Source organism: Lycorma delicatula, chromosome 5, assembly GCF_047948215.1.
Source record: "Lycorma delicatula isolate Av1 chromosome 5, ASM4794821v1, whole genome shotgun sequence".
In the NCBI taxonomy this organism is placed as follows: domain Eukaryota; kingdom Metazoa; phylum Arthropoda; class Insecta; order Hemiptera; family Fulgoridae; genus Lycorma; species Lycorma delicatula.
Genome location: NC_134459.1, coordinates 141,089,667 through 141,107,650, shown reverse-complemented (window position 1 = coordinate 141,107,650; position 17,984 = coordinate 141,089,667). Strand labels below are relative to the sequence as shown.

General features: G+C 30.7%; 1 protein-coding gene across 2 annotated transcripts in view; it reads left to right on the top strand.

The window, feature by feature from the left end:
- The first annotated feature begins 314 nt into the window (after window positions 1-314).
- LOC142325438 (phosphatidylethanolamine-binding protein 1-like) overlaps window positions 315-17,984 on the top strand; it is a 43,872-nt gene continuing 26,202 nt past the window's right edge. Inside the window, exons 1-2 of one of the 2 annotated variants that reach the window (XM_075367207.1) lie at window positions 315-560; window positions 7,040-10,341. In XM_075367207.1, coding sequence (XP_075223322.1) covers window positions 10,021-10,341 — 321 coding nt within the window. In that variant the 5' untranslated portion in view covers window positions 315-560; window positions 7,040-10,020. The remainder of the gene's footprint in view (window positions 561-7,039; window positions 10,342-17,984) is intronic. The other variant, XM_075367208.1, reaches the window with a different exon arrangement.

The following is a 17,984-nucleotide window of genomic DNA, read 5'->3' as shown; positions in this document are numbered from 1 at the left end:
TTATGTTTAACATTGGCATGCACAACTGCATTAAAATTTTTATTTTCTAAACAATTCTTTTACATTTTATCTTATCAGTTGTATTGAGTACTAAAGATTAATTGTCTTTCGTACAACAATATTCTTGGAATTGTGTCAATGAAAATTGTTGTTTTGAAATAATGCATCGGAAATCCCGTGTCAATTCATTAGTTATTTCCCTTCTTCCTGATTTCATTGTAACATCTAAACTTTAAGAAAATGATAAGAATTTCATCCGGGATTCACAGTCATGGTTTATCTTTTTCTTTGTTCGTGAAGTATAAATAGAAACTCGATATCGATAACATTTCAGTATGATTTTAGGATAAATAAAAAATTGTTTACTATTTTACTTAAAACGTTTAATTAAAATTTACTCTTAGTTTGTTCAATTAAATATTTCTCTTGATTACAATTTAAAATTGAAGTCATAATCATGAAAGTAAATCTTGTTTCTATCTTGTCTACATTAATTGTAATGCTTATTGTATTCTCTCATATTAGAGCCTATCCGGCAGTCGAAGAATTAGGTGAACCAGGTAATAACAATTTTTTTATAATAATCATTACTTTATTTAAGTATAATAATAATTTTTAGTTTATTTATTTTATTTTTATTTTCTTATAATTTTACAATATAGGGTCCCGCTAAGTCTTATCAGCAGGCTCCCGTATTAACATAAATTGAAAACAAGTTATTTACATAGTGCAACAAAGAAAAAAATACAGTGAAAAATATACTTATTTCCTTAGTAACTAGTTAAAATTCTATCAAATACTTAATTAAGGTGGCATCAGTAATTAATACAAAAATAAATAGAGAATAATTAAATATGAGATTAATTTATAAAATTATATTAAATAGATTTCGGTAAAAAAAATTAAATATTTTAAGCTTAAATTAATTTTGAAAAAAGTTTACATAAAGATAAACTACATGTACCATATACTTCTAAATTTCGACTTGTATATTATAGATTACATATTATAATATAAAATACAAAAATAAATAATACATAGATCACATTTTTTTTAACAAAAACAAAAATAACGATTATAATATACGAATATATATACAAAAAAATACAAATACGTAATATAAAAATATTGGAATAAATATTAAAATGTTATGTATGGTACATACGTAATACATATACAAAATTTTTAATAGTACAAAAAATATTTTATAATAAAAGGAAAAATAACTATTAAGAAGTCCCTGCTAATAAAAAATTAAAAACTCCTTCAAATATTTATCTTTTTATCTATTTCTAAAATATATGAAGGCAATTTATTAAAAATGGATGGAATTTGGATTTTTAAAGTCATCTTACCACATAGATTAAAATAATTTGATACCACGTACATTCTCTTATGTGTCAAATAAAGGGGTACATTGCGTTTTACTAGGTATTTATTAGTTTGGAAAAATAATTTACAAAGGGAGAAATAATAGTAACCTAGAGGGATCAACGTATTACAATGCTTATAACGATTTAAATTTGAATCTTAGACGAAAAGCCTGAAACCACTTTAAGCGCCCTGTTTTGAAGTTTAGGTATAATTTTTAAATCCGAACAGCCGTCAAACCCCATACCTCCACTCCAAATGTTATTAAAGACTCCATTAAGGCTTTATACATAAGTAAAAGAGTTTTACGTGGTAGAACATTTTAACATTTATTTAAGTGAGAATCTCATTTCAATTTATTGTCGACTATCACACCCAGGTATTTAACCTCACTGGTTACTGTCAATCTATTACAAGTACGTGGCTCATTATTACTGATTTTGAGTCTGAAGGAACAATTCCAAGTGTGCGCAATATGGGTGAGGCAATTTATATCATAATATAAATTATTATTAATAATAATATTTATGTATATAAATAAGTCTTTATTTTCGTTTATTATAAATAATTATATCAATAAATAAAGAAGATATGATATAAATTAATTATTTGTATTGCATATGGATCTTTTGCGATAATATACGGGATTTCAAAACAACAAATCTGATAAGGACGCCACATGACTTCCTTGTATTCCTATTAAATTACATATACACATTTTTTTTTTTTTTTTGAAATGAAAAGTATATAAAATTTTATTTTATTAATAACTTCTGATATTTTTTCATATTTTTTAAATTTTTTATTGTATTATTACTTATCGTCAATTTTTTTTTACAATCAGAGATTAATAATTATTAATAAATCAATATATTTAAAAAAAAAAAGAAAGTTAACAAGAAAAGGAGATCAAGTCTGATTCGAACCGATGTGTCTTCCCCTCGTAAGATCCAAATATTTCATTAATTAAACTTTTATTAGGCTATAACTCTGGAACCAATGAAAATAAGTACCACTTATGATTCATCGTTTAAAAGCTCTCAATGAGAGCTTATTACTGCAGTTAAGGAAAAGTTCAAAATTCATTTTTTTTGGATTCTGGTCTTTTTTTAGACACTTTTGGTTTAGTCGATTGCAATCAAAAGGGAAGTTGCACAACTAGATGTTACAACAGTTCTAAATCCCAAATTTCAACATCCTACGGCCGTTTTTGAGTTATACGAGATACGTACGTACAAACGTTCATATCGAAACTAGTCAGAATGGATTCAGGGATGATCAAAATGGATATTTCCGTTGAAATCTGAAAACCGAAATTTTTCGCGATCACAACATTTCCTTTATTTCGTACAAGGAAGTAAAAGCTCATTAAAAGTGTAAAAGATCACGCAGTCGGTAAAGCGGGTTATCTCCTGTATTATTTATAGTTCCGTGCTGTTGTAAACGTTTTTGTTTGTAAAATAATTTTATTGTTTTATTTAAAAAATAAAATAATAATTATAAGTGTAATCGAGTACACACCGACAAATAATTTTCTTGACATGGTATAATTTTAGTGGCGACAACGATAAAATAATGTTGATCTTCTTTGATAAATTAATGTTGCAAAAATTATGGCATCATGTTGTTTGTTAGTTATATTTTATTATAAACATAATATACCTTTATCCTAAGGGTTATATTAAAACATGTGAAACAGTTAACATAAATGAAAAAATAAGAATTTCAGTAAAATCAAAGAGAGATATAGCTTTAAAGCAAATATAAATAAAAGCAATTTATAACTGTAGTTGATGATAACACTGTTGAACTTTGTACGGCGTTCGATTTGTAGAAATTGGAAGTAAAATGCACATTTAAACTTTCAGTTATAAATAAAATCGAAATGATTAAAAGAAAAAATGTTCTTTATAAAAATGACCTCTAACGTTCACCTTACAAAACACTAACATAACATAAAGATTCCGGTAACGTTAAAATAACTTTCTAATCGAAAAACAGAAAAATATATTCCAATTCACACAAATGTTTGACATATGGGGTAAATTCATACTTCATCCCTATTCTTATAAAACTTCATAACCTTATGAAGTACTTCAAAACTTATAAAACTTCATCCTGATAAAAGGTACTTAAAAAAAAGAATTAAAATAACTATATCCCATGAAATAACGTGTTACTTTGGTCATCTCTTTTTTTAATTAAATGTACAAAAATACAGGTAAATCTAAGCAACATGACAATTGGAATTTTTTTACGTAGCCAAATTAAATTTTTAAGTCGGTTTAGAGAAGTAATAATAATGAATTAGTATGCTTAAATCTCTTCCTTTTATAGAATCTTAATCAAGTTTGTAATACTTGGTTTTCTTTTGTCTTAAAATTAAAGTACGTTACGTATAAAAGTTTATACATTAATTTAACATAGTTGATTTGATTAACACAGCCGATAAGAAAGTAACAATAGGTTTAATTTTTTAATAAAAAGGGAAAAAAAGGAGTGGAGTAATTAAAAACGGTATAGATGTACATTTTTATTTGCTTTTTTTGGAATTAATTAGTCCATAGTATGATTTAAGAGTCCATAGTTAACTTTTAGTATAAGGGAAGCTTTTTTAACATTTATAAAAATAAGGAATTCATTTAAAATCCTTAAATTTCATTTAAAAAATGTCAATTTAGGTATTTCAAACCCTACAAAATGTAGATTTGTAGATTTTGCGTGATAAATTGAAAATAAAGTCTCTTCCACAAAGAATGTTTATAATAAATCTTATAGAGATTAAAGTTGTAATAATTTGGTCTCTAAAACGTTACCGTAAACTAAAAATTGATAATTTTATATATTTATTTCACTGATTCTTGACCCCCAACAAGAAAACAAAAAATTAAATTTTATGTATGTAAGAATATGAATTATCTAACTTTATTTATTCGTAGGAAAATTATTTAAAATACATAACAATTTTTTGAAAAATTGATATATTAACATAAAATTGGTATACATTCTGGCAGTAGAATACATTTAATATAAACTTGATTTTAAAATTTTTTCACGTACTGGTTTTTCTTTCTTCTTTGTCTCCGTAGAGTACTTTCGCAAATATCTCTAAAATTATCAGAACAGTTTTTTTTTCTTAAAATAAATAAATTAAATTTTAAAATTGTGGACAGATATTTATTATATAAATAGTAAAATCTTTACTAGAATTTATTTCATCGAAATCTTCAATATCGATTGATATTTTAAAATTAAAATTTTAAAAATTTGAATTATATTTAGGTTATTATAATGTAACGAAGCAGAAAACTACACTATGCTTAAAAGAAACATACAAAAAATAAAATTGTACAGAAATATTTAAAAAAAATTGTAATAAATTTATTTTATTTATTTATTCATACAATTATTATATTGCCAAAATAATTGACAACTGAAATTAAAATAAATTATCTCTCTTTGTTTTTCTGTTTAGCCTCCGGAGCCACCATAAGGTATTACTTCAGAGGATTTTATGTATGAATGTAAATGAAATGGAGTCTTGTACAGTCTCAGGTCACCCGTTTCTGTGATATGTGGTTAATTAAAACTCAACCACCAAAGAACATCAGTATCCACGATCTAGTATTCAAATCCGTATAAAAGTAACTGTCTTTACTAGTTGGTGAACTCATCGCAAATCAGCTGATTTCGAAGTCGAGAGTTCTAAGGTTTTGAACTTTTATACGGATTTTTAAATACTAGAACGTGGATACCGGTGTTCTTTGTTGGTTGGGTTTCAATTAACGACATCTCTCAGAAATGGTCGACCTGAGACTGTACAAGACTACACTTCATTTACACTCATACATATCATCCTCATTCATACCTTATGGTGGTTCCGTAGGCTAAACAGAAAAAAAAGGAAAAACTAATTTATTTACTGTATCATAACTGAATCGTTGCTGTATACGAAGCTTTTATTGTTATTTAAGTATAAAACCTTAAATTACGAGTATTTAGAAGCAATAATATAATCCGTGCTTCCCTAGTTTCGAAAACCGACAAATTGTATTCATCAAAAGTATTATTATATTAATTTTGTTTTAGAAACTATTTTAAGTAATTAATTCTCTTATAGATATAAACAGTAATACATAAATTAACTGTTATATTTCTCTACGCATAGATTAATAATAGTTCATTATTTGCTTTGGCAACAACAGGCTGACCCGTCCAATAATGAGGATAGATGTTAATGAATTCTTGTGTAGTGTAAAAAAATGTCATGCCCCACCAGGACTCGAACTCGGGACTTTTGGCTGAAAGGCAGAGAATGCTACTATTCCTACATGGAGATCGACAAATTGACAGCTTCTGTCTAGAAAATATTTTAATTCATAACCTGTTTCTGATAAGGTAGAGATTTTAGCGTTTCGATCTCGAAGCATACCAGATTTAGATCGATAAAAAAATTAGCGCTTGGCAATTTTTTTCAGACAAACACTTAACTAGAAAAACTTAAAAACTTCCTACTGTACTTAAAATAGATGTTTTGAGTGCAAAAATATGTAAAATTTAATTGGAAAAATGAAAATTTTTACACCATATGTTAAGAAAAAACATTGGAATTTACCAGCTTAATTTTATCACTGATAACATTTTTCTTTAAAATAATTTTTTTTAAATATTTCTGAAAAATAAAGTTGTTTCAGACAGTCTATATAAGTGAATAAACCAATAAAATTCATGGCGTCGCTTAGCTAGCAACTTATATTTTTTTTTTTTGTCTTCAGTCATTTGACTGGTTTGTTGCAGCTCTCCAAGATTCCCTATCTAGTGCTAGTCGTTTCATTTCAGTATACCCTCTACATCCTACATCCCTAACAATTTGTTTTACATATTCCAAACGTGGCCTGCCTACACAATTTTTCCCTTCTACCTGTCCTTCCAATATTAAAGCGATTCCAGGAGGCCTTAGTATATGGCCTATTAGTCTGTCTCTTCTTTTAACTATATTTTTCCAAATACTTCTTTCTTCATCTATTTGTCGCAATACCTCTTCACTTGTCACTTTATCCACCCATCTGATTTTTAACATTCTCCTATAGCTCCACATTTCAAAAGCTTCTAATCTTTTCTTCTCAGATACTCTGATTGTCCAAGTTTCACTTCCATATACAACTTATATTATTAAACTATTACTAATTATTTTATATCATTATTTAAAAATAAATTTTTGCTTGGATAACTTCTAAATAATTTTTATTTAAAATAATACGAGTGACTTTTTAAAAAAAATACACTGAGTGCCAAAAGACATAATAATTTTACTTATTTTATTTACTTAATCTTCATTTTTATTAATTAAAAAAATAATTTTTCATTAAATAATAAGTGGTTTTATAAAATAAAATCAAATATATATAAATAATTAATCACTGAAAATGTCTCATATAAAACTATCAAAAGGTCAAGTTTATTATGTTTTTATCGAGATGCATTCTAAACAAATTATTTTATAGCATAAAAAAATATGTTGTAATTTAAAACAATTTTATTATTAATTCACTTTAACGTATGAATGTTGAGTTTTTTTTTTACTATTTTTGGGGTATAATATTACCATGTTTTGATATATAATAATAGAAAAAAACTATAACTTTAATTATTTAAATGTTTTTTTCAGATTTTGTAAAAATGGATTCCCAACTACAGGAACACCGTCGTTTTCGTAGATTCACTTGTAATGTCCTAAAGAGCGAATTAGCATGTAAAAATCACTGTTTTTGGTTGGGTCAACCAGGTGGATATTGCAAAAGTGGAATTTGCCATTGCAGACTATCAGCTTGATCAAAACTTAACGAAAGTAAATGGTGTAATCTAAAATTATTACACATACCTGTCTTAAATATTGACCGTATGATGAAGGAGGGAGGGAAGTCTGATTTAATTTTTTTACCATCTCTAAAATATGTATTAGAGATATCTTAATTTTTTGTATATTGATTGTGTATATTTTTTTAGATGTAAGTGAAAATAAACCAAAACAAATTCTGTAAGACAAAATATAGACTATGTTAACTTGAATCTAGAAAAAAAATTGTCAAAAAAAGTTTTTGAATATAATTTTAAATATATTGACCTATTTATTATTTATACAATAGTAATGACAAGTTGACACCTCTTAATAATATTTAATATGATGGATGACAATGACATTTGCAGCATGTGAAAAATGATTAGAAATCAAACCCAGAACTTCTGATTGAAAGGTACAAATGCTACCATTCTGCCATTTCATAGTTGTACCTAGGTAAAGTACCATCAATTCAAAAAAAAAAATCAAAGGATAATCTTTATAGTGATCATGATTACTTAAATTGAAAACAACTTTGGTGTATCTCTTAGATTAAAAATACAAATAAAATCCATTAAAAAATAAAAAACATTGAAAATAATTCAGTGATCGTAGTAGAATACATGATACTTTCTGTATATTTATTTTAAGATATTTTTCATAATCACTGGCCGTAAAGAGTGTAAAAAACTAATTATTTTTAATTACAAACCAAACTATAATAGGGAGAGGAAGAACTAGTGAAGAAGAAGTATAGGTAACCCAAAATGCGATGGGAGGACCAGTTTAGAGTTTTGGATGAAGCAACAGGCAGTGATGCTTAATGCTTGATGGGTAAAAGAAGAAGAACAAGAACTACAGTAAAACTAAATTTTCTCATTTTTTGCTTCAACCTTCCCTAATAAAAAGATGTATTTTGTAAAATAAATAATTTCTCAACAGAAAGAGGGCATCCACCCCTGGTTTTTCTCTTATTCTTAAATCGGATAACTTACTGCTGTCACAACAAAAAAGATTTTGTTTCATTTCACGGTTTAATTTTTTCGCAAAATAAATATCAAATATAGGGTGATGAGAATAAATTGTACTGAATACTTATCAGCAATACCTTATTAAGAAAAGGTATTACTGATTCAGAAAAGTAATTTCTGAAATGTAGGAGAATAAAGAATTTCTTTTACTTATAAGAAAAAACTTAAGTCATAAGAATTTGTGTGTAGCATAAGTGTAACTTTTTCTTAACGTTAAGGAAATGCTGATAAATGCATTTTTATCTATTGCGAAGAACCCATATGAGTCATGTCCATGGTGACATCATTTTATCGTTAATTTAATCATCCATGTTCCTTGCTTAGTATCAAAGTATTGCTTGCTCCAGTCACACATCTAATATTCAACCGGTTTGTAAAATGTTGAGTGATGAGGAAACTCAATTTTCACCAGTTTCAGATGGTGCCCTGGGGCATCATTATTGAGGCCCTGGGGCATCAGCCACATATAGGGTTCTGCTGTCTGAGAAAGATACACACAAGAATACCACTCAGGTGAGTGCAAGTGGTGTGCAGTGCCTCACACTGGCACTGTAATAGTATAGTTTTTTCACTTGCATCTAAAGTACTTTTTCTAATCTGAGCAAAAACCTTGCTTACAAAAGTTAAACTTATGTAACTCCTTTTACCAATCGTGGTACTCAACTCTGTTAACACCACATCTTATCCAATAGCAAAAATTCTATTTCTCTTTTAAATATACTTATTCAGGGAACAGCAAATTTTTAGCAGCATAATTGAGAATTGCACTCACTTCTACCATAAATTAGCGATTCACACTATTGCCTAAGAGAATCTAATTGTGCTAGATTCTCTTGCCAGTAAAGACTTACTACTAAACAGTTATTTACTATTAAAACATTTACCACTGATTAAATAAGTAAATATGCTAAATTTCACTTTTCATCTCAGCTTAAAGCTAATGATCATTCTCAGGACAATAAGGGACAAAGCTGAAGTGGACGTTTTACTGCAATGTTGCATTCAACAAGTTAATGTTCACTCTGCTCTATGATTATCTTAGTTCTCGCATCTTGTTTTTCACGTGTTAATGAGCATTGCTCTAAAGTCTAAACATGTTAAAATATATTTGAACATCATGCAGTGTTACAAATGTATAAAGTATAACATTATGGGCTATGGTGGTTGAAGAACGAAACTCCTTCATTTGTAGTTTTTTTAGTATGAATATATTTTCAAAATTGAAAATGAGAGTAGTTTCTAACTCAGATAGGAAAGCTAAAATAAGAAAATGCATGAAGTTTAATCTGAGCATTTACTAATAAAGATAATTTAGTACAAGAGTTACATTCAAAAAGTATAGTCAAATTAGTTCATTCATGTATACACATACAAAACAAGATTGCATCTTCACCTTCATGAAACATAGAAATATGCAACAACACATCAACAGACAAATTAAATTAAAATACGTTTTGACCATACTCTGCTTAGTAAATCCATCGTATTGCTAGCAATAACAACAACTGCTAGATGAAAAATAGCTTAATGAAAAAATATTTAATTCATTTTCAATCATGATATGTTTATCAGATGTTCTACTATTTACTCACTTTTAAGCCACCATTCTGATTACTGTAATTAACTGTACTTGTTTGTGTGTGTAAGTAAGAAATTTTATTTTAGATATTATCTAATGTTAATTCTTCTTTCAACACCTTTACATCAAGTAGTAAAATAAAATTTTACAAAATTGTATTTTTTCAGTAATAAAAGATAAAGTATCATTCAAACACAAAAATGTGTTCGTTTATTAGAGATATAAAATGTTTGTTTTATTTATCAAGTTCATTTATAATGATTAGTGCAATTAAATGGAAAGATAGGAATATAACTAAACTGGAATTTAGATTAAACTTAACTCAATCACAAATGTTGGATTACATGGATTATTCAAGAATAGTTAATTTACCATCGAGTGAAACTACTAGTTCAGATTTTGTTCATGAATATAGTAGTATAACAGAAGAAGATTTTTACCTAACTAAGTTAAAATCAGGAATTGTGCCTGATCTTGTCGATAAAGTAGGCAATAATCAATATTTCAATGATTGTCTCGCAGTAAGTATGCATGTATTAATTTTTTTTTAATAGAAAAAAATACTGGCTTCAGAACTTATAAAAATGTATTATAAATAAAAATTTATGCAGCTCATAATATAATTGAATATTTTATTTATCATGTTAGAAATAATAGATAATACTATTCCACAGAAAACAAAAAGAAAATGCTCCCCAACCTTTTGTCTGAAAGGATCAAGAGAAACTTTAGAAAAATCTTGATCATAGCAGACTATAAAGTACAGAATTAATAAATAAAAATAGAAGTAGTTATAATCGGTATTAATATATAATACCGAATTATTTACAAAAAATAATTATGTAAAATAATAGCAAGAAAACTATGTAAGAATATTAATAAATAATTAATGTCAGTTTGATATTAAATAACAAATTTGAATATTAATTGATAAATATTTCTATATGTATTTAAATACATGTTAAATGTGTAGACAAAAAATTTGCAGTAACCTAATGACTATTATTTACAAAATTATCAACTAAGTAACAATGCACACTTTTTAAAAGGAAATCTTATAATTTCATTTTAAATAAATTGGTTATCTTTTAAAAGTAAAACCTAAAGCATTAATTTATTGGTTTTACTAGTATTAGTTATGTTGTAATTTGTTATATTTAGTAATTATTTGTTATGTTTAGTAATTTGCCTCATATGACGCAAATTTGTAAATAAGTTTTAAAATTGTAAAATTTATAAAATAAGTTTATACTTTCGTACACTCACACCACTGAAGTATTCTCTCTTTACACTTTCCCAATGCCTTCATGAATTTAATTGTTTCTTCTTCATAACATTCACATGAACTTACAGTGCAAGGAGCATAAGTATATAAAGTACATTTTTGATAATTGAAGTCAACAGTCTGGCTGAAAATATAAATATTTGGTTGTTCACAATCCAAAATGCACTAAAACATTAATTAAAAAAGATTTCATGATTTGAATGACCTTTTTGTTAAGAGCAAAGTACTTTTCAATTCAGATGTTAAGTAAATGTAGGTTATTCTGATAAAAAATTACATTTTACTTAATAAAACTGCACCCTATTTTAAATAAATAAAACTTTTTTCTAATGGTACTTAATAATACATTACATAGATCATATCATTACATAAGATAAATTATTAATAAAAAAAAAATATAAGGTAAAAATATATATGTAATTAAGTCCATATTAATTATTTAAATAAAAATACATGAAATAATGTTAAAGTAATAATATATACAGGTTAAGTAAAACAATACATTAAATATAAAAAAAATTGTATAAAATAATTAATAATTCAAAAGGTGGTACTGAAAATTGTTTTGAGCACATATTTATGTAATATTGAATGGGATACAGAAAAATCGGTTTTTAAAAATTAGTATTATTTAAAAATTCATAGACAGAATAACATTGCTCGCTAAAAGAGAATCTTTTAATTGTATTTAAATAAATTTCTGGGGAGCGTTTTCAAACGATTCGGCAAATTTAAAAAAATGGCAACAGAAGCAGGATGAGGTCCTTTCTCATAAGCCAGATCCATTTGTATTGAATTGAATGAAAATAGTTCCTGTCTTTTTTGGTAAAGGTGGGTATTGTTATTCTTTAAAAATAAGTGATCATTAATTTTAGCAAAGATTGACATTCATAAGTAATGAATTTTACAGTAAAAAACAGCGTAAACAAATATTTATTTGTAAGGGTAATAATTTTATTTTTTTATTTTGGATGGACTCCTCACACCCCTTACAGCCATCCCCAACCTCCATGAAAAGAGTCCTACTCTAATTAGGGAAGCAAGAATGACCTACTCTAGTGTGGAAGCAAGAGTGCAGTAGGACATTTATAAAAACCTTACATGTACTACAATTAACCTATAGGGAAAGGGGAAAAATATAATTTATAATGAACAATTAGAACTTCTCAGATGAAAGATTTAACTATAAAACTAATTTATCTAAAACTCTTTTAGTATAAAACCTATAACGAATAATAATGCAGCCTGTCAAAAGTAAACTGGCTACACTATGTTGCTGCTCATCCAGTTATCCGTGCAACTTCATTCTTCAATTTCAGTGCATTTCTTCCAAGTCTTGAACCAAATATATCGACATCATTTCCTCTGCATAAGTCGTTCAAAACTCAAACACATCTTTCCAGTGGGCTCAATCGACCAGTGTCTTCGTAAACAAACCAGTCTTTTCTCCTCACAGCCACATTTAGGACTTGAATTCCTATTTTCGTTATGTCAATATCAATTTGCCCATTAAGAGCCTTATATGCAAACATCACATCATACATTGCTCTTCTCTTTTCCAGGGGTTAAGATGTTCAAACATCTTTGACATCCTGACAATCATCCTTGTATGACAAACCTCCGTTGCACAAACCTCGATAGCACAAGGCTGATAACAACCTTTTCTGGACCGCTTCTACCTTATCACTAGTATAGTTCCAATTGTAATTCGATATTGTGGAACAGTACTTGAATATGGGTCTACCAATAGTTTTATACAGCCCTACTATTGTCTGCTGTATGAAATCTTCCAGCCCATAGAAGCAACCCCAAATTCCTTCTGGCCTTTGAAACAATACAATTGATGTGACCACTAAAGAACAGTTTTGAATCAAAATGCACTCCTAGGTCATGTAAGCTGATCTCACTTTTGATGTTATCACCAGCTATATTATAGCTGGAATGTACAGTCATTGTCTTTCTTGAAAATGTTACTACGATTGTTTTATCGAGGTTCAGTGGCATTCTATTAACAATTGACCATTCACTTAACCAGTCAATTTCCAGTTGCGATAACTTTGACTCTACAACATTATTCACATTGCCGTATATCTTAATGTCATTGGCAAACATCAATATATTCGTCTTAATGTTGCTGGTTATATTGCTAATAAATAGTATAAAAAAACAATGATCCCAAATTGGATCGGGGCACCAGAGGTAACATCATACTCATCTGATAATTCCCCAGCCACCTTAACATTGAACTTTCTCCCATTCAAGTAAGACCTTACCCATTTTAACATTCTTCCAGCAATACCAATTTCAGAAAGTTTCCTTACAAGGATGCACTGTAGAACTGAATCAAAAGCCTTAAAAAAATCAAAGTAAATTGTATCCACTTGTTTTCTATTCTTTACTGCAGGGACAACAAAAGATAGCAGTTGATTCAAGTTAGAAGTAGTTGATGTTTTCTTCATAAATCCATGTTGTCTGATATCGACACTCCCCCTGAGTATATCGTATAGATGTTTGTGGACAATCTTCTCAAACATTTTATAATTGCTATGCACTATAATTGCTTACACTGTGCAAAATGCCCTTCTTAGGAACAGGAGAAACTACAGCAAGTTTTCAACATTCCAGAAAAATACCATCTCTCAAACTCTTGTTATGTATGTGAGTGAGAACTGGAGCAATCAACTCACACAAACTTTAAACATGTAAGGTGGAATATTATCATAACCGGCAGCAGCATGAGAACTTAATTCACTAATGGCCTTTACTACAGCCTCCTCTTTAACTTCCGGAATCTTAAAATCCTCCTGTGGCATAAAATACATCGGTGTTCAAAATCTTTGCTTGGTAAACTGAACTAAAGAATTTACCAAACTCTGTACCTATTCCTTTCACGCCAGTTATTATCCCATGTTCGGTTTTAATGGGCCAAACGCATTTAGATTCTTTTAAATAGGAGTTGACATATTTAAATAAGTTAGCGGGCTTCATCTTCAATTCTGACAGCCCGTCTCTGAAGTTCTCTCTTCAATAGAGTCTTTCTTCTTCAGCTCTGCAAAGACTGCATAATCCTCAACAGAATTTCTTCTTTTATATTTCTTATGCGCAACCGTCTTGTTCTTCAAACAGTGTATCAGGTCTGAAGAAAACCAATGAGGTTATTTGCTCGTTCGTGGTCTCTTTTTGGGATTGTACATCTCTAACATATTACCAAGCACTTTAGAGAACCCAGCTGCAGCCTTGTTCACAGATTCCGCATCATAGATTGCCGTCCAGTCAGCACACTTAACAGCCTGGTAAAGTTTAAAAAAAATTGCCTTTTCTGTAATCCAGGTCTTCCCTTACATAAGATAATCAGTCACAGCTTCTTCGAATTCTACTGTTCCATAAGTAGATCGTGCAGAGCATCAACTTCTACAAGCACATCGTCTTTCAAATCAACATTCACTACAGAGTTGGACAGGACTAAATCAAGGATCAATTTTCCTCTTCTGGTTCAATATCATCATGCTGGCACAGGTTCAGGTCATCCATAAAATCAAATATCATTGACGCCTTCTTTTGAACATAGAATGGAGTGTTGGAATGCACCACAGCTAGCTTCCACACTAAATTGGGTATATTAAAGTCACCCACCATAACTACTTGGTAGTTTAATTTGGGTACTGCCTCTCTCATTGATTGAAAATAGTTATTAATTATATCTGGATGGGTATTTGGACTGAAATAATGGTTACCCAATCATAAATTACTACCATCCTTTGATTTCACTTCACCCCAAATACATTCTGCTGCAAGTTCCAAATTCTCTCCTTTACAGCACTGTATTCCATTTCTGATAGCCAGCAAAGAACCACCACCACATGCTTTATTGGCGTTCTTATAATACCTGTCAGCATGATGTACACTCATGTACATCATGTAGGAAAATACTCAGATGTTACTTAATTACCGTTAAATTCTGTTTCTGTCACAGCTACTACATCAAATGCAGATCCAGCAACTGAAGCAAACAATTTTTCTTGCTTAGTAGGAAGACCCTGCACATTCTGAAAAAAAATTTCATCTTTTTAGACCCCTTATACGAAGTTTCATTTCCCTCCTCCAGGGTTTCATTCTCCTTACTTTCACTTCCACTCATACTGTCTTCCTTATAAATACTTTCTGGAGCCAACTTTCCATAGTATGGCAGAACAAGCACTCGTCTCAACCAAACATCAGGAGAAGGTACTTCCTCATATTCTTTCACCGGAACCAGCACATGGAACGAATTGTAACTTGTATGCCTTATACATAATTTAGAACAAGTCACATCAATTTTAGCTGCTTTAATCAGGTTTTCAACCTCCTCGCTTTTGATATTTTCCTCAAATTTTGTGACAAAAAGGGCCCTCTATGTTTTCACAATTCATGTTTTCAGCATCCTTTCCAATAATAAAGTTTTTGTTATTATTATTTTTATTTTTCACTTTAGTCGGCTGATCCTGTGATGACTTATAGGTGTTTTATTTCTGGCTTTTTGGCCAAGCTGTGATTTGAGAAGCCAATTTATTGCCATCATTGATATCTTCCATCTTATTTTCAACCTCAAAAGTGGCTGGGATTTCTGTAATTCCACCTTCAGACTGGTTTTGTTCAATCTCTTCACCTAAGTCAAAGCGTGGGAATTTGTGCTTGAGTTTACATTTTCCTGCTCACCCACAACTGCCTGAAGCAAACTCCACCACTTTCAAATTGTTTTCCATGGCAGTTGGGCCAGTCATCAACAACTCAGCTACCTGGTCTTTAGAATCTTATTGTCCTCTTGAAGATTCTAAGATTCACAATAATAGTTTTCATTGAGATAGTGGTACTTACTTACCAGTTGTCCAATCTTATTGTTAAAATTATCTTTAATGCCCAATGGCAAAGGTAATATTTTCTCACATTTGCATTTCATCATTTTGGACTTTATGTCATCGCTGGACTTTTCCTACGTCACGTTGGTTCTATTCTTTTTCAGCAATGAATTTTGCAATGTCATTCTTCCCGATATGGGGGTATCATCATCCTTTTATTTCTTTGAGCAATTCTCACATCGTTACATCTTGAGTTACCATCGTTGTTGAAGAGGAGACTAATTTCTTAATTCTTCACACTGATACAAGAAGCATGGTATACCTCTTCACATATCTTACAAGGAAGACGATTTTGCTCTCCGTAGATTCCCTTCTTGCATTTTGGACATTTCAAAGCCATTGGAGCCATCCTGTCAAAAGTTGCTAAATCTAATCTAACCTAAATTAAAAACTAACCACAGAGCGGGTATCAAGATAAAAGTTAAAAACTTCCTGTGGCATCAGTTGCTGAAGTATGTGAAAAAAAAAAAGATTGAATTCCTTTGGCCAAAGGCAAACAGAAAAAGGGGTCGTTTCTCTGACCAGCCTGAGATCATCCTTTTTCCTTTTTAGCCTTCGGGAATTACCATCAGGTAATACTTCAGAGGATGAATGAGAACGATATGTATGAGTGTAAGTGAAGTGTAGCCTTGTACAGTCTCAGGTCAACCATTTCTGAGATGTGTGGTAAATTGAAACCCAGCCACCAAAGAACACCAGTATCCACGATCTAGTATTCAAATCCATGTAAAAGTAACTGCCTTTACTAGGATTTGAACACTGGAACTCCTGACTTCCAAATCAGCTGATTTGCAAAGACACGTTCACCACTAGACCAACCTGGTGGGTAGACCTGCCTCAGATTTAGAAGTGGGAAGTCCTTGTGTATGAAAGTGAGGGCCAACAAAGAAGAAGCTGTAGAGGTTCAGAAGAAGATGTCGAGTAAAATAGTGGGTGTGAGTATCACAAGTGGGTCGCATAGGAAAGGCCTCATTATCGTTAAGCATCTTGAGAAGGAAGTAATAGAATTGGAGCTTCTAAACTCCATCAGTGAGGCTATTGGCAACAATGGAAAAATGGAGGATATGAAGGTGATCTCCTTACACTCGGCCTTTGGTGGCACAAAGAGAGCCACAGTCGCGATGTCAGCAGCGTCGGTGACGGCGTTAGCGGCCAGGAGAAGATTTTGCGTGGGATGGATCCACTGCAGGGTGTCCCCGAGTACAGAGGAGTCACGGTGCTACAGATGTTTTGAGGTGAGGCTCATGGTGGCCAGATGCAGTGGCCCCGACAGGTTGGTCTTATGTCATAATTGTGGTGAGAAAAGGCACTAGGCCAAAAGGTGCAAGATCATGGTGAAATGTTTCAGGTGTGGTGGAACTGGGCATCGGACTGGTAGCGCCCTTTGCGATAAGAGAAATGCCTAAAGTTCTTCAGTTCAACACGAATAGGAGCGCATCATGTGATGCTGCGCTCCTGGAATTGGGAAGGCAGAAAGGAGCAGACCTTCTGTTAGTGTCTGAGCCTAATCTGAGGAAGGTGAAGGAAGATGGCAGGACAGTTGATGGGCTGAGGAGTGCGGCAGTTTATGGGAGCAGTGTGCCGATCCTAACCACTGGAGAGAGAAATGGATTCATATGGGTTGAGTTTCCAGACGTTGCGGTCTTTTCTGTTTATATTTTGCCGAACTCTGGGATGGATAATTATGAACAATGCTTGAAGGATCTGACTGGTATGATTCATCCTCTCAAAAGGATGCGCTCATGGATGGTGATCGAAATGCAAAGAACATTGCATTCCCCATGTCACGACATGGGGAAGACATGTCACAAACCATAGAGGGCGGTTTCTGGAAGAGTATATAGCCAAGTTGGATTTGGTAGCGCTCAATAATGGGACAGCACCTACTCTTGTGAGGGTAAATGGATGCTTGTTTGTGGATGTCATGCTTGTCTTGCCGAGGTTGGGAGAGGGGTTATGGAGGTGGAAGGTGCTCACTGAAGAG